This window comes from Dermacentor variabilis, chromosome 4, assembly GCF_050947875.1.
Source record: "Dermacentor variabilis isolate Ectoservices chromosome 4, ASM5094787v1, whole genome shotgun sequence".
Classification (NCBI taxonomy): domain Eukaryota; kingdom Metazoa; phylum Arthropoda; class Arachnida; order Ixodida; family Ixodidae; genus Dermacentor; species Dermacentor variabilis.
In genome coordinates this window covers 38,539,325-38,562,256 of record NC_134571.1, presented here as the reverse complement: position 1 = coordinate 38,562,256, position 22,932 = coordinate 38,539,325, and the positions used below count along the sequence as shown (strand labels likewise).

Below are 22,932 nucleotides of genomic sequence, written 5' to 3'. Positions count from 1 at the left end.
GCTGGTACAGCGGGAAGCCCAAAAACAGTGCTTTATATAGTTGCAACATTGACGGTACTGTTACGCCCCAGGACTTCCCGCCGAGAAACGCAAGAAGGTCCACAATGGCGGCCAAACGCTTTGTCATGTACGAGATGTGAGGGCTCCAAGACAAGTCTCTATCAATGATGACGCCAAAAAATCGGTGCGTTCGTTTATATCGTATAATTTGGTCATTAATCCGCAAAGCATATGGGGCCATCGCTTTGCGAGTAAAAGCAACGAGTGCACATTTCTCAGCGGAAAGCTCCGGGCCTTGTCTTCTTAGGTATGTTGACACAGTCGTTGAGGCTTTCTGAAGTCGTGCGCGGACTTGTACACGTGTCACACCTGAAGCCCATATGCAAATGTCGTCTGCACATACGGAGAGCTGAACGGTTTGCGGTAACGAATCATCGAGACCAACTAGCACTAGGTTGAAAAGAGTAGGGCTGAGTACTCCGCCTTGCGGTACACCACGACTGGTATAGCTAAATGGCGTTGGTCCGTCTTCAGTCAAAATAAAGAAAGATTTTCCATTCAAATAGTTGCATATCCAGCGAAAGGTGCGTCCACCAATCCCTACAGCTTCTAAGGCGTCCAGAATCGCATGATGATCTACATTATCGTACGCACCTTTAACATCAAGGAATAGGGCCGCAGTGATTCGTTTCAGTTGTTTCTGGTGTTGTACGTATGTTATCAGGTCGATAACGCTATCTATTGACAAGCGACCACGTCGAAAACCAGCCATTACCGCTGGATAGACCTAGTAAAATTCCATGTACCATTCTAACCGTGTAAGGATTATTCTCTCCATTACCTTGCAGACACAGCTGGCCAGTGCTATTGAACGGTAAGATAACATTTCTAACGGGGATTTGCCAGGCTTGAGGAGTGGAACAAGCCGACTGGATTTCCACGTTATAGGGACCAGGCCGTCACGCCATGATGCGTTGTATAGGCCAAGAAGGGCACCTCTGGCCTCTTGACCAAGGTTTGCAAGCGCAGAGTATGTGATGCCATCGTGTCCTGGTGACGAAGATCGCCTGCACCCAGCAAGTGCGGCCTCCAGTTCTTCGATGGAGGAAGCAGCGTCCATACGAGGATCTCAGGAGCAAGGGGGCACAATGGGAATAGGTGCGCAAGGTGAATACGTGAGCGCCGGACCCGCGATCTTTGCGCAGTAATTTTCGGCTACCTCGACTTCTCGGCATCCTTGATGTAGGGTTAGAGACTTAAATGGACGACGCTGTTGAGGAGCTGTTCGAAGTCCACGGATTGTTCTCCAGACAACCGACAGAGGTTTACGCGGGTCGAGAGACTCACAAAACGATTTCCAGCGTTGATTTTACACTACAGTAAGGCGACGCTGAATTTTCTTTTGAATGTATCTGGCCTCTCTAAGGTCGTAGAATGATTTAGGCCGTCTGTACCGTCGCTCCGCTCGCCGGGGGATTGCACGGAGGCTCTGTATTTCCGAATCAAAATCTGTGTATTTCTCTAATGGTCGAAATGAGCGCATAGCATCCTGCATAGCCTTGGCTATCTCAAATTCTAGTGTGGACGAAATGCCTTCGTGGCATGCGTCTTCCATAAGTGATTTAAACACGGGCCAATCTATTGTTTGTTTAAAATTTGATGGAACGGATTTGGTGAGGCCTTTTATCTTCAGGTAGATAGGAATGTGGTCGCTTCCGTGGGTTTCTATATCTGCGAACCAATGGACGCAGCGAGTGAGGCATCGCAAAACAAACGCTAAGTCTAAACAACTACTGTACGTCCGGCCGCGCAGAAACGTGGGACTGCCATCACTTAGACAACAAAGTTCATGGTCGAAAGCAAAGGACACGAGGTTTCTTCCTTTGGAATTTATCTTGTTGCTTCCCCAAAGTGAATGATGCGCGTTGAAGTCCCCAACAACAATCCATGGACTAGGTGTCGCATCTATAATGTCACTCAGTCTCTGCCTATCGAAACGACTTGATGGAGAAAGGTAAGCGCCCACTAAAGTAAACGCAAGTTTTTCTGTTTTCATCGTCAAACACACATACTGATTAGTGCCATGTGGCCGCACTGGATGAACAGCGTAAGTCAGTTCACACCTTATGTAGATGATCACTTTGCTAATGTCAGTACAGGTCGATGACACATGAGGTTCATAGCTGAGATCCGGACGGGTTTCTGTAGCTTCGGTTCACAGACGACGACAATGGGGAATCGATTGGTGAAAACGTAATGGCGAAAATCACTGCGGGATTTCAGGCCACGGGCATTTCATTGCATAATAGATGCTTCCTTGACTTGTCTGAAGAACGGCTGACGCGATAGAGCCATTGTGCTTGCTACTCGAGGCTCACAAGAACCGGATCCAGGCCGTCCAGCACTTGTAGTGCACCTCGAGCAGATGGCGTCTGCATGTCATTTATCAACACGCGAATGACTTTCATTAGAGATTTTATTATGGCGATTACTTGCTTGTCTTGACCTTGCACGTGATCTGTGCCCTCATTGGTTCGTCGGTAGTCCACCGTCGACCTTTGTTGGGCTGAAGGACTTAATGTCGGAAGTGCAGGCCAGTCGTTTGCAGTAGAGGTATTCACGGCGTCATCAGACTCCGTGTTATTAGTGTCGGTGAGCGCCTTGGCAGCACCAGCCTCAGGAAGTAGCGTCTGTCTTGCGACGGTATCAGTATTTCTAGTAGACGAGGATCGTCTACGCTGATGGCGGACACTACGCCGTCACACTTTGGTGGCGGCCTCTCTGTGAGTTGAGTTGTCTCTCACCATTTGTTTTAGGATTTTCCGCTCCATCTTGTGTCTCGGGCAGTCTTTCGACGATGCTTCATGGGGACCGGAGCAATTGGCACACTTGAAGTGATTCGCACGGCAAGCATCAGCGCTGTGCTGCTCAGAACATCTTGCGCACACGGTCGAATTTTTGCATATGCCGCTGACGTGCCCGATCTCCAAACAATTACGGCACTGAAGTGGTCTTGGAACGAACGGTCGCACTGAATGACGAAAAAATCCCACTTTCACGTGGGACGGCAAGCTACCTCCCTTGAAAGTTATCCTCGCACAGCGTTAATCTCCTAGGCGACGGATTTCAATAATAGTTACATCTGCTGTGGTGGGTTTGACCAAAATAGGCAGATCGTTGTCGTTGATTGACTCATCGACATCATAAATCACACCTGATATAGTATTGCTGTCCTGTGGTATTATGGTGCGAACATTTATCTTGCCCATCATTTTCACTGCACTCAAGATATTCAATGCTGCTCTGTTCTTGACATTAACCGCGAGAATGTTCTTACGGGTGTTAATTCTCATATCCGTGATCTCATTTGGAACAAGAGCCTCTAGTGTTACAGATATGGCTTGCCTGTTTAGTCGATTCAGGTTGTCGGTCTGCGTCTCGGGCAAGAAGAGGATGGTATGAGCCGTGTCATGGGCCTTTGCTGCCGCCGTCGTCCTTGTTGAAGACGAGGAGGCAGTGACGATTATCCTCTTTCCTTTTTGCCTCACAACTGTCAAGTAGTCGCCGTCATCCGACAGATCTCCTTCTGAAGCAGAGTAGTACAGCAAGGTGTCCTCGCTACCTGTGTCGCTCATCAGGTGATTGCGCTTCCTCCGAGCGCTCGACGCTGTGACGTTGGTCTCCTCAGGACGTCTAGCTGACTCCGCTTCCATCGCCGAAGGTCTCGGAAGCGGCGCCTCCGGAAAACACGCAAAAATACTCCCAAAATGGGAGCAGTAGAAAATAGGGTTCCACACAAGAGTCACTTCTTCATCCCAAGATGAGCGATGCTACCTTTGTGGTGAATTCTGACTGCCCAGTTAGGGCTCAAGAATTGCAGGTGGCTGAAACAATTGACAGACGACGTTGCTCTAGGAAGGAGGCGATAAGCATTGTGAAAGAAAGGGCGTTTGGCAGTGGAGTAGCTAGGTTGTCTGGCACCCGGGGTCCATAGGTCTTCTGTCACCCCCCCCCCCTCCGGGTGCAGACAGGAAGGCGAGGATGTATAACATTTTGGGGGGAAGGGGGGGTGATGTTCAAGTACCAGCACAGCCGCCTTGGATACCGCGCATGCCTCCCCCCCCCCTCCTTCGCTTTCGCTCCCAGAGATCGCGAATGTAGCAGGTACACATGCTATTTCATTTTCTGCACGAAATAACACAGGGTGCTGCACTGATAACTTGTGATAAGCGCATTTGCACATCTGCTGTAAGTCTGTAATGCTTGGCAGCCAATACACATGCGGCATCATGGAAAATGGCTCACAAGTAACAAAAATATTTTAATGAATTTTTAATTAGCTATTTTAGAGGCAATATTGCATTTGCAAAATTGAAGCCCGACAGTAATATGTTGCCCAACAACTTAACATAAACCGTTATAGGTACTCCGGCGAGCAGTATTTTGGCTGTGGGCAGCCCTGATCCCAAACAAAAATTAAATAGCGCGTCAGTGACGCCGATCTCTCCCCCCTATTAGAAAACGCCACCTGTTTCCCTGCTGCGCGGGCGACAATGCTATGACATTACGAGTTCTCCTCATCCTGGTCCATAAAGTATTTCTTTGTTTGCTGCTATTGGCAAATATGATCATCTGAGCTGAGGTACCGCCACAACTTTGGGAACGGAATAGAGCACACTTCGCGTCGGTTCCTGACGTCACCATGCAAAGAAAGAGAAGGCCGCGATGAAGCCCGTGCCAGCGAAAGCTTGCGCTGCAGTTGGTCTGCACTCGCTATGGAGAGGATGCAGGGAACAACGTCACCGGTGCGCTATTTCATATTTCTTTCGGTACTGCCATACTGGGCCGCCCGCTGTGCCAAAGTATTGCAGGCTCTAGCATCGAAGACGATTTTGTTTAGAGAATAAGTTTTTGTTAAGGTAATATGGGGACTTTGGTTTCACAACTCCCGAATTGCAATGTTTCCTCTATAATTAGTAATTAAACAGTTATTTAATACATCTTACTTTAAGATAGCGCAGACTAAACGGAAGAGGGACCCAATGAGTCACATCGCTAGACTGTGTTTAGCGACGCATGAGCCTGAGCTCACCACACATGAAACGTTCGGCTAAGGCGAGCAGTTTAGCGACCACTTAGCGAATTAAATGTTTAGCCCACACATTTGTTCAGTTATTACGTAGAATATTGATAAAGCTGCAGCCGGCAATTCTGCGACATTACACATATGGTACATTGGGTGCATGAGCTCGGGCTGCTGGTTACCGAAGCATTTTTTACTATTTACGCCCAATCAAGCCAGTGGAAAGAGCGGCGTCTTGAGACATATATGTCGCCCCCCCCCCCCGAATCGGAACCTGGCACATCCCCCCCCATTACTACGCCACTGGCGTGACAAACTATTACCACGGACGTATCGCTAACCGCAACCATAAGAGGCCGCTGTGGAAAAGGCAGTCACAAAAGCTATGGAACGGCTGAACCTTGGAGAATGTATATCGCAGGCCATTTTAAGTCACTTGTCTTATTTGACGCAAGCCACCTGTCCAAGTCCTGCAACGACCCAAACAGTCGCTCGTAAGCCACAAGCTAGCGATAGAAGCTCAGGTACCCATCATTCTAAAGACGGTATCGAACTTTTGGCTTCCCTTTCTGTGGGGGTCTGCTACTGGTAATCTGGTTAACACAGATTTGGAAATGACAGGTGTGGAACAAAACGGTCGAGCGTATGAAAAAACATTGTCATCAATAAATGATTCCTCCTGCGGTCCTCCCTCAACAGCTAAGAAAAGTCAGCCCAGTGATGTACCAAATGAAACATTCTACAAAAGGCAGTTTCGGCTGCGACTGTTTCTAAAGCAACGGGTCTCTGAAAGTGCTTCAGTGGAACTGTCGCTCTTTGTATTCTGCTTCAGTAGATTTATCTTGCCTAACTACTCAACTTAACCCTGATTTAATTATTTTACAAGAAACTTGGTTAAATTCTGCAAAATATTTTCAAATAAAATTTTACAAATCATTTCGTCTAGACCGTCCTACTAGAGGTGGCAGATTAATTACATTTATTTCGGCTCAAGTTTGCCATAAGGCCAAAATTTCATTTCAAATTTCTTCTGAGTGTGAAATACTAGCGATGCAGTTGAATCTCCCTGGATGTTGCCCTTTTGCCATTGCGAATGCATATTTTCCTTTTGGTGTACAGTACACACACAGACTGGATAGGGTTCTTAGTTCTTGTGAACATTGTCAGGTCCTACTTTCCTACTGTCAAGTGACTTAAATTCTCACCATATATCATGGGGATTAAGAACAGACTTGTGCGGCACCAGATTATGGAACTGCTCCTTGGACAATAGGCTTGCGTGTGTGAACTCCGAATCTATCACGTTTATGCGGGGCCAAGTTACTCTGCAATAGATCTTACATTCTGCGGCCCGAGTGTCTCCGTATCTTCGTAGTCGACTGTTGAGTACGCGACAAGCAGTGATCACCTTCCACTAATTTTTGAAGTAGCACGCCCTGTAACGTTTATGAGTATCACGAGCGAACTTTAATTAATTACAATATTTAAAAAGATGCTTACGAAATGCTCTTTCACCTCTATCTGATGCGTGCACTAAGCAAAAACCACGATTATCTGTTGAAAGTTCTAGCAAAAAGTCTGAATTTGAGATTCGTCTGAATAACAAAAATCCATACAGCCCTTGGTGGAATGAAGAATGCGCTCGTGATTACAGAAAGAGAAAAGCCGCTTGGAAAAAATTATTAGATAATCAGAGTCCCAAAAATTGGGGCGATTATAAATTGTTTCGAGGAAACTTTGAACGTATTGTTTTAAAAGCCTAAGACTAATACGAGTGCAAGAATTTAGATTTTCTAGTAACAATAAAAATAAACGTGCGTTCAGTTTTCACCGCAGTAGGAAAGGTCTGCCGCGTCCAATTAATATTTACTCTATAATCTGAAGTAATAATGAAATGAACCAGTCACTAGAAGAAATCGCGAAGAGATTAGAAATGAGATTTTCTTCAGTTTTGCCAAATTGTGCTAGCTTACGATGTGCTTGAGTTCATTTTGTAGAAATTACCATGTTAGAGTTGCCTGAAGTCATGAAGCGACTGCCAGATTTAGCTCCCGGCGCAGATGGGGTAAACTCTGCCATGATCAAAATTTTGTTTAAGGAAGCTTCTGATGACCTTTTAGCTATTATAAATCACTGAATTAGATTTTCACGGATTCCGTCTTCATGGAAAATCGCTGAACTATTTCGAATTCTTAAAAAGATCATGGGGAAGGATATGCAATATATAACGTTAGACCAATCGTCCCAACTTCAAATTTGTTGAAATTAATGGAAATAACCCTATATACCGGTATGCTTAAATTTGTAGAGAACGAAGACTTGCTTAATTCCTGCCAAATTGGATCCGGACCATCATGTTCAATTTGACATGCTCAGGTGGACTTAGAAGGTACAATAAAATTAGCACGGCGCCAAAGGCAGATAGGTGTTTTTGTGACACCAGACATCTCCAAAGCCTACGATAGTGTAGAATACGTAGTTTTAATGGATATATTACGAAATCTAGAGTTTCGAAATTACCGTGTAAACTGGATCGATGAATTTTTAAATGGGAGTTACTTCTACTTGTAAACTGGATAGGTGAATTTTTAAATGAGAGGCACTTCTACTGCTCTCTAAGAGGCTTTTCTTTGTGCATACATAATCAATCACGAGGTGTTCCTCAAGGAGCTGTCACTTCGCCATTATTATTTAGCGTTCTGATGAGTTCCATTCCATCCAGATGTTCAAACATGTGTATGTACACACGATATTGCTTTCTTTGCATTAGACAGTGATATTCACTGCTTATATTATGGACTACAGAACTAGCTCTATGCCATGAAACCTGGTTAAACAAGATTCGCCTTTCACTTAACGTTAGAAAGTGCTCGGTATCGGTTTTTCCTCTTAATGATACCATTAACATATCGATATCCTACCGTCTCCAGACTATACCTCAAGTAGAGTCGGTGAAATATTTAGGTGTAGTCCATGAAGGTTTCCTGAGATGGCTTGGCCATATTGACCATATAGTTAAAAAAGGAGTGAAAGCAGTTGGCATGCTACATAAGCTATGCAGCAGTCGGTCGGGGATGCGGAGAGGCCCACTACTTATGATATATAAAATGTATGTGCGGTCCATTTTAGAATTTGTATGCGTACTATGTTCTGGCGCGCCAGCTTATAAATTACCCTGTTCTGCTTGCGGTACTCTGCGATTGTGTAGCAGATTACCAAAATTTCTTGCTAATAACGTATTACATCAAGAAGTCAGGTTGCCCTAAATATTGTGCAGAATTCGTTTGGTGACGGTGCAAACATTCTTAAATATGTGCGAAACCCCTATTAGAAGATTGGAAAACGTGTTCATTTCCCAGCTTGCATTATCTTTTGGAGTAGACTGGCCCCGGTTTCATACACCGCAGTTGATCAATCCCTTAAATGTACGTGTTTTGGAGGTGCCACCTGTTTGTGATGTGCGAGAGAGTCTACAATACGTCTATGATTACGTCTACCCAAACAATGCAAAGCTTCTCTCTCACAATACATTAAATGGACTATTACAAGAACATTTATTCAGCTTATATATAAATGCGTTCATTGCAACAGACGCCTCACAGTGCGGAGAAAAATCTTGAATTGGCATTTTCGCTGCTGCTCTAGACTGGTCATTCTCAATCAGGATTCCGGACAACTTATCCGTATTTCTGGCTCAAATTCTAGCTGTAGTATTAGCCTTACGTAAACTAAATTCATCAATATCGAAGATAGTCATAATAACGGATTCTTTATCTTTATGTACACCGCTCAACAAAGTGGTACTACCATTTTACATATACTTTATTTTCTGGTGCCTGCCCACATAAACTTAATTAGATGACTTTGGGTGCCAGGTCATAAGGGATTATACATGAACGAAATGGGTGACAGACTCGCGAGAGCGGCCCTCAATGGCCCTGTACTATCATTACTTCCTACATCAGCTTACGTAACTACAGATAGATTCAGGAGACATGCAATTAAACTAAACAAGTTAAACTAAGCAGTGAGCTTGATCATGTTGTTCCATGGTTTTCTTCCAATCATTTAGTTATCAGTCCTTCCAAAACTCAATTCATGACTTTCCGATCTAGCCAAAGAATACTACCTGGTATGCCTGAGATAACTCTAGATGGTCACCACATTCCTGTCTCCGACTGTGTATCATTTCTGGCCACCAAATTAGATACTAACCTAAAGTCTTCTCAACACATTGCCTTCATTAAGCAAAAGTGTACCTAGAGTATTAGAACATTAATCAAATCAAAAGCCCATTTCTCCGAAGACGTATTATTAACTTATAGTTTGCTTTCATTCACGGTCACATTAATTACAGCATTGTTTCCCGGGGAAAGACATATCACTGTCATATCTCGTCTATTCAGCACTTACAAAACCAAGCAACACGCATTATCACTAACAGCAGGTTCTTCATGAGTGCTGCTCTATTACTTCGTGAAATTAATATCCTTATTGCAACGAACTTGTTCAACTACGATCTAATAATTATGTTTTATAAATTACTTACTAAACAGCTTTCATACCAATTCATTGATTCCAGGTACCCCATTAATAATAATAATACCAAATTTGCACGTCACTCCAATTTTCTACTGCCTATGGTTCATTCTAACTATGGAAAAATGACATCATGCGCTGCTATAAAACTGTGGAATGGTTTACCCAACACCATTAAATCTTCATCCTTTCAAGCGTTTAGTCATGCACTTAAGCTTTTTTATATGTATAACTAACTTCACGTCATTCATTACACTACAGTTGCCATTTTTATGTATTGACAGCTTTTTTACGCACTACATGCATACGCACTACATGCATACAGACAATTTGTTTTCGTTTATTTATTTTTTCTGCTATATATTTCGCGATTGTGTTTGTTTCTTTTACTTAGCTTGCTAATCTTTAATACATCTCTCCATTGTTATTATTAACCGTTGCAGTCTCTGACTTTGGGACCGTCGTCTGTATATTGTCTTTACCCATTCATTGTATTTAAAGAATAATAAACTTAAACTGAATTGCTCAAGGCTTTATGAGCCCAACGATAGTACATGTTTCAGAATATCGACACCTCCTATTCTCTTGGCACAAAAGTTCCTTTCACAACAGAAAAACTGAAGTAATTTTTACGAGATTACGCTGTCGAATACCAGTGTTAAACTTTTATCGTCACAGGGCTGGTGTGCCACCCTCCCGTCTGTGCCAAATCTGTGCGGAAGATGAGACCACAGATCACTTTTTTTTCTTATTCTGCCACCGTTTTTCTTTTTCAAGGAAAAAGCATTTTACAAGCAATGTTCAGGCAACTAGGTTTAATTTTTTACATTCTAAATATTATTTCTCCAGGAGCCTCCACTTTGGAAACTATCACAGGCACGTTTGCTCAGCCGGGAAGAAATTCATAGTTGTTTCAAGGCGATTCTCTTAAATTCTCCAAACATTATTTTTTATCCATTTCCACCTGACACTTTTACCAATTTTTGTTTTAACAGCATATTCCCAACACCGTCCAAATCTTGGCCAATCCCCCGCCGCGGGTACGCGCCATCGTAGAAGGATATCATCCTACACTATCCAACGCACCGGTTGGAAGCTGTGTGAGGCTAAGCTGTCGCGAAGCAGTTAGTTAAATGCTACAGAACATTTCATCTTCTCCATCGTGCTCTGCATGATATCGATTAGGTGCTTACCTTTCAAGGCACGGATACTCCCATCGCGTGAACCACGTGACCTAAACGAATTAGGATCACAGACCCAGATAAAGAAGACGCATAAAGTTTCGCTTTGATAAAGGAATCATACGCTTGAAGGCGCATATTTCTTGCACTGAGAATAATTCCTTGTCTTTCAATTGACTGCGTAATTTAGTAGAGAGCAGAGCCGAGCCGGTCGCCATTACATCATCTGCAGGGGTAGGACAGATTATATATATATATATATATATATATATATATATATATATATATATAGAATGGCACGCAGGCTTGTTTATCTTTGGTGACCGCATTTCACCGGCTAACAAATGTTAAAGGCTATCGCTCAGCGCAAGACGCGCCTTTCTGTATCGGAAGTCTTTCGAATGTTATCGATGGTTCGTGTCTGTTGGCTATGTGGCCTCCGACTATTGAGTAATCAAATTCTGCGCGCGACGCGAATGCTGGCGTAGCACATTCTCGAAATGACGTCAGCACCAGCGATTACCGTGGCATGTTCATTGGGCGTTGTTTCAAGCCGACGTGTCTGATCCGCAGGTCAAATTTTCGACGATCGTACTAAAAAAATTATGGGGTTTAACGTGCCAAAACCACTTTCTGATTATGAGGCACGCCGTAGTGGAGGACTCCGGAAATCTCGACCACCTGGGGTTCTTTAACGTGCACCTAAATGTGAGTACACAGGTGTTTTCGCATTGCGCCCCCATCGAAATGCGGTCGCCGCGGCCGGGATTCAATCCCGCGACCTCGTGCTCAGCAGCCCAACACCATAGCCACTGAGCAACCACGGCGGGTACCGTCGACTGGACTCGCCGCTGTCGTTGTGCTTGACTGTTACTTGTCTTTCTGGGCACAGGATCGCCCAATAAAGAGTTATTTTTGCTGTGATTCATAGTTTTCGCTACTGTGTCACTACAACGCGACAATATATAGATATGTATACACACCGTATTTACTCGCATAACGCTTGCACGATTTCATACGCTCGCATGCGCGCGAAATTTAATACTATGCACGCACGGTGTTCGACCGAACAAATCGAAGGGTTCTTGTAAAGTTCTCGTGTTGGTTGCTTTCGCTTTGTTGGCCAGTTTATTTCCCGTGATAACGTCATCCAATGTAAGCTAATTGTTGTCCTCTCCTTTCGCCTGTCTTCCTTTGTGTATTGCGTTGCTTTCGTTGTACGTAAGCTAACTGTATGTGCTTTATTTGGCTGGTTTTGTTTCATCCTAGGCTTGTCTTCATGTGTCTACCTGTAACCTTATTCTGTGACCTGACGTGACTTTAGTTTATTTATGCGACTGGACATTGTTTTTCTGTGTTCTTTACCCAGGCCTTTTTGCGAGCGATCAATAGTGTTTTATGTGACTTGACTTTAAGGCTGAGCATGTTTTACTTATTTGTGTGAGCTGTGTTTAGCAGCAAGGGTGTTTGACTTATCTATGCGAGATGAATTCCAGTTTGAGTGTGCTTTTTATGTGAATGTCCTCTTGTTACGGCCTTCATTTGATGTATGCGTAAAAGAGTAGCCGAGGCCACTTAGAAATGCCATCATCTTCTAAGCGTCATGTAGTAAAAGAACTACATCTGATCAGGGCGAACTTACTTCGAACCCTTTTTACGACATAAGGCGCCTTGTGTCATCCGCTTCGGTATAGTGTCGTCAGATTCAGCTGTTCTTCAGCATCTGTCCCCATGCACTCTCGCAGTAGAAGTTCACGATTTAAATAATGATATATATACAGAAGGCATGACACGGCTTGCTGCAACAAGTACAGTTGCTTCATTCATTGCTAATATATATATATATATATATATATATATATATATATATATATATATATATATATATATGTGTGTGTAGTTGTGGCTGATGAAATCACGCTGGCGGTAGTAAAATGCAGAAAAAGGGTACGACGTACGTTCAATTAGCACAGTATATTTAACTGAGGTTTCGACTGGTGGACAAAAGCTGGCACCACAGCCCTTGCATATATATATATATATATATATATATATATATATATATATATATATATATATATATATATATATATATATATATATATATATATATATATATATATGGCTTTGTTTCACCAAAAACGAAATGAAAGCGGATATTCCCTCCCCGCCCTCCTTTCCAAATTCCATTTGCTCTTCCTTCATGAAAGACGACGAGGCCCCGTGCTACGCCGTTTTTCTTTCGTTCTGCTTCGTTTTTCTTTCCGCGCGCAGTCTTTGCGGAAAATTCGAGAGAAACGATGCGCGAATAATAACTAACGTCGGCCATCCGGGGAATGCTCAAAGCGAGGAGGGAGAGGCTGCCGCATCAACGCGTGGAATGCGTCAATAGCGTTTAATTAATGAGAGCTCCTCCAGGAATGCCGGTGCTGCCGTGCGCTCGCGGGGTTACGCACAATGCCGCTCCGCCAGCGAGCGGCACGCGTCGCTGCGGAAAAGAAAAGCGCGCGTGAAATGTCGCGGGAAATTCTTGTGCTCACGAGCACACATACGCGCAGCCCCACGAACACACCTCCTCGCTGCCGCGCAATTCTCCAGCGAGAAGGGCGCACGTTCTTCGTTTTGCGTGCAGGCGCGACAACGCGGTGTTCGCATATGTTACACGGTACCGTGCATTCATGTTTCTTCGGTAACACCGGCAGAGAGAGATAGAGAGAGAGAGAGAGAGAGAGAGAGAGAGAGAGAGAGAGAGAGAGAGAGAGAGAGAGAGAGAGAGAGAGAGAGAGAGAGACGAAGAGAGAAAGGCGGAGAGGTTAACCGAGGACGTGCCCGGTTGCCTACCCCACACTTGGGGAGGGGAAAAAGGGAAGAACAGATAAGGAGAAGAAAGGAAAATAATGGTGAGTCATTCACAGTCAGCCGGCGTCAGAAAGGAGCACTGTTATTCCTCTGCGTGCCAAGTTTCGCAGGAATAGAAAACAGGTAAGAACAAAGCGTGATTATACGGATACGACGGCGCGGGAGAGGCGGTGAATGTGCCGCTATATATGCACTTCAAGAACAAACAAAGGCAGAGCTGATCACTCCCTTTACTTTTTTTAGGGAGGAACGGCTTGACCCGTTCAAGACACAACTCAATTTTAAAGATATGTCGACCCCCTCCCTCCCCCCCCCACCCTTCACAACGCACACATACACATTATATAAAGCGAAGTGAACGCAATCCAACGGGAGTACGAGAGCTTTCATAAGTTTTGGGTGGGCCAATCACGCAAAAGTGAGTGGCCAGCTAACAGTTCGTTGTGTTAATGCGCTAGTTAAAATTTATAGTTTGCGCAGTATTTGCTTTAGTATTTTATTATTTCGTTATTGTTTTCGTCTCTTCTTTTGCTGATTAATGTTTGGGACTTGGGATAGCCGGTCCTAAATAGGCCTACCTTCCCATTTCTCGTCGCACGAGAACTATGATCGACTGTGCACTGACCGCAGGAAAGGATAATTTGTCTCCAATTGTCATTCAATCCGTAGAGTCGGGCGACCTCTCCATTCAACCAATGCTTGCCTTTCCGTGACATCAGGAGACAGGAAACACTACCACTGTTTCTTAACTTCGCCTAGCGAAGTGCAGAGAGCGTCAGTTTTCGAGTTGAGAAATTAAGAATTTTAACCAATGTGGCGTCATGGATTTCAAAGTATGTTATATATTTTTTCGTCTTTGGATCGCGTTTGCTCAGTAAAAGTTTACGAAACTTGCCATATTCAGTCTTTGGCTCTTTTAGAACACGATGCAGTCGGTCTTCACCGCTAAAAGATTACCTCAGGAGCAGACGCTGTCGAAATCCATGACGTCACAGTGCGCTGGTGCGAGAACATCACGGCGGCGTCGCCACTTGTCTTTTGTGTTTTTCGTGTTTTTTTTTCTGGCTTAACAAGCGTCTTCTCGCTGTAAGAGTGGTGTCTTTGGTATTGTGGAAGGGTAATCTGTGGAAGAGTATTGTAAAGGGTAACAGCGTCAACATCAATTGGAGCCGTGACACGACGATAAAACGTCACTTGCTAAGTAATGACATTCCCATGAAAAAATTATGCGAATGCATGTTGATACGAAACGCCACACAATGTATGCGACTTAACGCTTTATCCCGTTCGCTTTGTGTTTGCCTCACTTGCGCATTATTGCCCGCGCGGTTGCAACGTTTGTTCAGCGCAGGGCGCATAGAGTGAACGAGGAAACACTCGTGCGCCCCCATCGCGCCGCTGAACTAGACGCAACACCTGCTGCATGTGAGAGAAGGTTAAGGAGAGAACGTTTGACGTCACTCTAAAGCACCTGCTCCTAACAGCCTTTGCGGATGCTCCGAGGAGCGTGCGGCTGAGGCTACCTGGACATCGGACGGCGAAGAAGAAAATGCGAGCAGTGATCCTGTAAACCTGGCCTACAAATATTTTGTAGGCCAAAAATGGCCTACAAATATTATATGGCCATATGCTTCCGAACGCAATGAGTGTGAAATACGAATTAAAAAGAAAACCATTTGCTGCTTTCAAAGCCTCGATTTTCTGGCGCTTCAAGAGAAACGTCTTTGACGTGTGGCCAAAAAATACCACACTGAGAATTCATTTTTCTTTAATTTTTTTTTGCCTACGTTTTTATCGTTCATATGGCCGAAGTATGCATTTTTTCACTTCAACGCTAAAATTTGGACCAGAGCGGGCCAAACACTTTATTCCGACTTTCATCTCGACACGGCGTCCGGCAAAGCTGCCTCTCGAAAACCGACCGCATCCTGCCCGGCACACGCACCGACCTGAAGAAGTCGAAAAAGGTGAACCGGTGACCGTGCTGCTCGGCGACCCCGGCGCAGACCACGTTGGCCGAGGCGCCGATGAGCGTGCCGTTGCCGCCCAGGCAGGCGCCCCACGCGAGGGCGTACACGAGCGCGGGGCCCTCGGAGAGGCCCGTCACCACCTTGACCATGGCGGTGGTGAACGGGATGTTGTCCATGAGCGACGAGGCGAGCGCCGACACCCACGTCACGATGAGGATGGCCACGGGTCGCTGCGACTGCGGCCGCAGGGCGCCGATCCACTCCTGCGTGCGCTGGCCGATGAAGTAGATGAGCTGGAGCTCGCCCAGCGCCTCCATCACCACGAACAGCGCGGCGAAGAACACCAGCGTGGTCCACTCGACGCGCGCCATCACGGGCTCCAGGTCGTCCAGGTCGGCCAGGACCAGGAGCAGCAGAGCGCCCAGAACGGCGATCCAGCCTGCGCGAATGCCGGGGCCCCTGAGGCTGCGGCACACTGAACGAAAGCAGCGCGAAAAACAAGCGGCAACGCAGCACGGACAAGTGCACGGGATCGGGCGCCTGTCCGGCGCACTTCTCCGTCTTGTGTTGCCGCTATTTTTGCGTTGCTTTTCCCTATGGAGATGAACCAACTCGCCCAGCGTTACACTCTAATGAAACTCCCAATTCGTAGGATTGAACGAGAGGTATAGGGAAACCGAGGGACTCAATTTAGGTTAGTTACAAACGCACAAAGCGGACGGGAAATGAAGCTAATGAGCGCACTGGGGAAATTAACTGTGGTTTTTTAATTGAAATGGTAGACCGATGACCTCGGAGATCCGAACCAGCGCACAAACAAAGACCGATTCAGCACCGTCACCCACGGAGCCTTGCTTGTACTATAGCGAATGGTTAAGAACAAGAAGAATGGCGCCCTCTCAAACTACAGGCAACGCCCGCAACTGTGTACACGCAAATGCGGCCACTTATGGCCAGCAAAAATAATAAGGAAAACGGAAATGAAGGTGGAAGAAAGGACAGCTTTCTCCCTTGTTGCTTGTCTATTTCAAAGAAGAGAACAGTTATTTTCCGCTACGCTTTCCTGGACTCTGTTGTCTGTCCGCTTTGCTTGGCTGCAACTGTAGCACTTCGCAAATTGCAATATGTGCACCAAGGTTAAAGGGTGCGGCTCACGTTGCGCGTTGAGGCGTCCAAACCAACAGCTCCTCATTATCCAGTAAAACCATTAAAGGCTTGCGCAATATGTACCTTATAAAGCGATTACTTGAAAAATAATTACACTGTGCAATATTGTCAAATATGCAATTATTCCTTTCGATTTACCGTGCAAGCAATGCCCGCCTCTTTGAATAAGCCAGTTCGTGAAGTGGAACTGTGAGATCTGCCATAGGCAATCTTAACAAGGTACGTTGGCATTAATAAACAAAAAAGGCGCCCTATACATGGACGAAAAGATGTGTAACTGATCAACATTTATCTACAAAAACCCTATAGCGGTGACGGTGTTTAGGTGTCAGAAACACCAAACCCAAGACGGCGACAAGTGATGCTTGGAATCGACGCCAGTAACCCTCACATCCGTTCGTTTCTCCGATGCGACGTGCCTGCCACATCGCATCAAGCGTGAGGAAAGAGCCATCGAATCCGCTAAGCCGACTCTGCTCCAATGTAGCACACTTCAATGGAGCGCACTTTTACAGTGCAATATTGCCCTTTACTTGGATGACGTGCCTATAGCGAACATGCAACTACATATAGCAGCGTTTGCACGAATGCGACACTGGCGAACGGAATAATCTTGCGTCTTGCGCTCACACGTAGCGCACGTTGTGTTTAATAGCGCGCGACAGCTGCGGCGTCTCGTTTCCGCCTGTGCGTAACAGAAGATTGCATCGCGCTTCGAGAGGGCACCGGAATAGCGCACATCAGCGTTTCCCGTTTCCTTCTTTCCCTGAGGGACCCAGCTATTTGCTCGAACTATCTAAACTCGATACCTATCTTTCGACTCCCTGGCTCCGCCTGACAAATTAATGCAATGTGCCTTTCTAATCCATTATTCTGATTTGCATGAATGCGATGCATTGGAATGATAATGCACGGCGCTATGTATCTATAGGCTGTTGAGTTCGTAGCGGCGTCGCATCGCATTTCCTGGTGCATCACCTTAATGCGGCTTACGTGTAGTATACTTGAAACGCTTCGTGCGAACGCGAGCGAAGCGCAAACACGCACTATAGTTTCTGGAGTCGCGCAGACGCAGGCCAGCCGCCTCGCAGCGCCTGTGTCCTGTCGGCTCGATGCGCAGGCCGTTCAAACAGATCTGCGTGCATTACAGTTTCATGGCGCATTAAGGCGGTGCGTTTTCCTAGCGCACTGCGCCACGTTTTCAATACTGCAGTGCGCTAAAACATTGACGCGATTCGCTCCTGTCCCGTTCGTGTACACGCGGCTAATGTATAGATGATGCGTTTCACCGCCGTCATATATTATTTTCGGTTGAGGTTGTGCGACCCCTGCTCGAAGTGGATGAGAGCGCTGCTTCATCTGCTATAACGAAGCGTTAAGGTAACGCATTTCCTGCCTCACGAATGGGGCAAGAAAGAAAGACATAGGGAAAAGCCTGACGTGACGGGAAAGAAGGTTTGCCCGAAAGAAACCATAACCGCCTCACTGGGGTGTGGACATTTAAACCATCCCGGGCAGATTCTTGCTCTGTGTACTGTTCTCTCTCAAAACTCCTCCTCGTCGCGTCCCCCTCTTCCCATTTCCTTTGGCTTCATCCAAGGTGCTTTGCGAAACAGTGCAGCTTGTAAACGACTGGTATGTGCTATAAAAACAACGTTCCCTTCGTTATGCAGGCCTCCAACATAAGGGCCTACCTTCTTCTAAAACAACCATCGCGCGGGGTTTAACACGAATGAATGATAGCCGGACGCAAGAAGCGAACATTTGTAGCTCGTCTCGCATTTACGTGCACTGGTATATATATATTTTTGTCGTTTCGAAGCTCTTCTACGAAAAAGTCGTTATTACAGACACATGTTCTAGAAAATGAAAACTGGAAAACGGAAATAAAACCCCTCTGGCGCCCAGAAACCGTGAGTGCACATTTCTGGCTAGTGCGCGCATATGTGGTTGGTTTAGCTTAACTGTTGTGTGCAGGGTTACCGCTCAGGACCTGAAAAACACGCCCGGCCATCTGCACATGTTATTGTTCTCGCTGTGTATCAACAACCGCAGCCGAGGCTGGAGTGCAGCTCCTGGGCGCGTGTTTTCTCTCATCCCTTCCACGCCTCCTCGCCACATTCCATGCCTGGCCGACCTGCTTGCAGGCCCGGTGAACATAGCAAGGACCAGCTCGCCTGCGTCCCGAGGGTTTGTGCAGAGCCAACAGAAACAAATGAGACGCCTGCATCTTTAGCTCTTATACAGCCGCATTGTCTGGGATACAAGCACAATGACGACGACTATAATAATAATAATAATAATAATAATAATAATAATAATAATAATAATAATAATAATAATAATAATAATAATAATAATAATAATAATAATAATAATAATAATAATAATAATAATAATAATAGACTACGACGACATGACAACGGTTACGATGACAGCGCGACGGCTTACGCATTACGGGGACCAGGGTTCGAACCTCGGCTGTGGCCAAGTGTATCGTGCGTTTTTTTGGCGACATCTTATGCCAAGAAAGCATGATATCCAATGAAGCCACGTCATTTGGCTGCTTCAATTGGCTTCGTTCAGCCGTTACTAACAATAAGCCGAGCTCCTCGATCACCCTGAATAAATTAAATTTGAAAATTAAATTCTGGCTTTTACGAACCAAAAACATGATGTGATTGTGAGGCGCACTCGCCGTAGTGGGGGCGGCTTCGGATTAACTTGGACCACCTGGGTTTCTTTGACGTGCACCTAAATATGATTACACGAGCGTTCTTTCTTTTTTTTTTTATTTCGCCTCCTGTGGAATGAGGCCGCCGCTGCTGGGACTCGAACCCGCGACCTTGTGCTTAGCAGCGCAACGCAATATCCGCTAAGCCGACGAGGCGGGAAGGTTCCCCTAATCCTTAACGAGCAAGATAACATGACGACGATCATAAACAGGATAATGATGCCTGCGACTGACGTCACGAAATTTGGGTGAAGAGAGAGAGAGAGAGAGAGAGAGCAAATGATAAATGAAAGCTGGGGAGGTTAACCAGGACTGAGCTCGATTGGCTACCTTACACTGGGGAAAGGGAAAAGGGGACGGAAAGATTAAAAGAAGAAGAGAAAGTCCACTGGGGATATCGTTCGGTACATCAGTCCAGATCACAGACGCTGACTCATTCCGGTAGCTTTCAAATATCGCAGCGGCGATTTTGTAGCCTTTTGTAGCTAAGATATGCGAGGCCAGGTTGCCGCAATAAAACAACACTAAAAAGTAATATGAGTAAGAATTGCCATAACCTCGCAGGGCAATTAAAAAACAAAGAGAAAACAAGAAACAGTGGTGGGTGAGGAAAATGAAATTTCTTTTGCCACGGTAAACTGCTGGTCACAATGACGACATTGTTTTATAGTCGTCCTTCCTTATATTTAGAGGTGCCGCAGATTACGCGTTCCAGCAGTTGCCTGCAGCCTACGAACTCTGCATACCTCCCTGTGAGTCGTGGTTAATCCCACGAGCAGCTATATATATATACATATATTGAGCATGATATAAGGCACGGGCTCCCCCGTGAGCCCGAGCATAGACCCATTTTACGAGAGCGCTGATGAAGCTGCGCGCACGAATCATCAATACAAGACCTGTACTGTACGTGTACGCGCCTGTACCGCTGCCGTCAACGGATGCTGAGCGGAAACGATCGCTTGCCACATCACACTTGGGCGACGCAATTCGCCAAATCCCCTTTGTATTCACTCGTCCCTTACTTGAGGCTCCGCCTGGCACCCACACTATTCCCGTCGCGAAACGACTTTATTTTATCACTCGTAGTTGGGCGTCGCATTTACGCAGTCTTATGCTGCGCTCTGTGAGCTAGAAATCTCAATTGCTTGAATGACAGACCGCTTTAAGAGGGAAAAAAATCCTGGGACATTGGCCGACGCACTTTTGCCATGTACGTACAACGCCACGAAAGCCCTATTGCGCGTCTTGAATGCGACTGGACTGTATGAACGCTTGCGACTGCTAGCAGAGTTTTATCTTCGAGTGTTTTCAACACTGAATGCCTCTTTACTATCTTCATCATTCCTTTACCTTATATATATTTCCTCCTTGCTCCTTAGCCAAGTGTAGGATAACCAACCTGATGCAGCTTGGATTTACCATCCCTGCTATGTCATCTTCGTATATACTTTCTTGTTCTCTTGTTCATATATTATCATATACTATTATTTTGCATATATTATGGCTTGACATGCTGTCATTCATGGAGCCCGACAAATAACGGACGTCGAGTTGCGACATACTTTTTTTTTGCACCAGGAGCAGACGACTTTGTTAAATGGCGTCAAATGAAAACACTATGCTGGGCGAGCTAGTTGGTGCATGTATGGAAAGGGAGAAAATGTGGCCCAAGCATCGTCGTTGTCTGTGCGTTCTTCGCAACGCGTTTTTCTTAGTGTGAATGAGACAGGCGCGTATATTGCCTCACACCGCATAGACGAAGCCCTTTCCACGACGTCCCCACAAACAGACTGACTGAGCGCAGCAACAAGCCAATCGTCAACAGTGGCGTTTGAAAACAGTGTTCCGTCAGTGGTCGGTTTCGCCACTCCTTTTTTATTTAATTATTATCGTTATCGCCCGAGTGATTGCAGACGACGCCCGCCGCAGCTGCACGTATCCCGTGGCGCATTCCTTTCCCAGTAGAGTAATGCGACTTACGCACGCCCCTGCCGCGTCTGACATCTTGCCGTACCTCTCCGACTGGATGACGTCAAGATTGACGTCACGGATTCCCGCTACCGATCAGCGAAAGATTAAGCTGTTGCCCAAGTGCGTACCTGTCGTCGAGGCACGTAGCCGCTTCCTGCGCCGAGCAGACGTTAATCGGTATCGGTTAATCGGGCACAAACCTCCTGTTACAACGAACGCCGCGGAGTGCTCAGACGCTCCGGGACAGCCGCTCCCCCGACCTTGGCGATTAGAGGCGTCAGAAAAAACGAGTTATCAGTTTGCACGAACGCGCGGCCGTGCGTCGAGAATGTCGTCTTTCTTTTTCTTCTTTTTTGGCGCAGATGCGTAAGGAGACGTTGGCACCAGCGAGCGGCGCCGGCTACACATCGCCGGCCGATAAGAACGACGGAAGACGCATAGCGCGACTGTCATTAGGCTGCAAACACGTTCGAGTACACCCCATATTGGCATAGTTCTAAACATAGAAGCTAGGCGTCCGATCAGGACCCGCCTCGGTTGCTCAGTGGCTCAGCTGAGCACGAGGTCGCGGGATCGAATCCCGGCCACGGCGGCCTGCATTTCGATGGAAACACCCGTGTGCTTAGATTTAGGTGCACGTTAAAGAACCCCAGGTGGTCGAAATTTCCGGAGTCCTCCACTACCAGCGATGTTATAAAGGCTCAGGATCACCTAAAAAGCTGAACGCCAGCAACACCTACCGCAGCGGTTGTGACGTTTCGCTGCTGAACCCGCATTTCCATGGGGTTTCAGTAATATTCATGTAGTTAGATTTAAGTGTACGGTAATTTAGACAACCCGGGTCAGAATTTTACCGAAGCTCTACGCTACAGGTCACTCATAGCTCAGGTGTTACTTTGGGGTGCGAAAATAAATAAATACATCAATCGCTGCTCTTGAAATTGGGGGTTCGACATCGAGTCCGGTGGAGTGGTAAATTCATGTCAAAAGAAAAAGTACGGCACCGACCTGAAAAGTGTATTTCAGTTTTAGACGCTTCGCATTTCATGGGAAAGCCGAGGAATCCACGTTGTATCTATCTACAATGCTCCCGTACTTAGAAGCCGAAACGTGCAACGCTTATTACCACAGATTTCTCGTTCGGCGTCACATTTTTCTTTCCATATCCAAGCTGTTGCGAACGTCGTTTCTCACCTAGGCTCAGGTGCAGGTTGGGAAAGCTCTGCATAAAGAAGAGCACAATGACGCATCCCAGCACGATGCCGGTCTTCACCAGCAGTCCTCGGTTACGGATCTTGTACTGAAAATAAACAACAATAAAGTAATAATAAAGAACTATATATAGACGGAACGTGCAGAAGCGTCACACGTTGAGAACAAGGCCACACTTCAGCACAGTACAAAGCAAAGAAACGCACCCGTGTT

General features: G+C 45.9%; 1 protein-coding gene across 1 annotated transcript in view; it reads right to left on the bottom strand.

The window, feature by feature from the left end:
• Positions 1-22,932, bottom strand: part of LOC142578960 (P protein-like) — a 367,306-nt gene that overhangs the window by 57,070 nt on the left and 287,304 nt on the right. Inside the window, exons 8-9 of the mRNA XM_075688702.1 lie at positions 22,702-22,807; positions 15,612-16,071 (exon numbers count right to left, since the gene is read on the bottom strand). Of these exons, the coding sequence (XP_075544817.1) occupies positions 15,612-16,071; positions 22,702-22,807 (566 nt within the window). The remainder of the gene's footprint in view (positions 1-15,611; positions 16,072-22,701; positions 22,808-22,932) is intronic.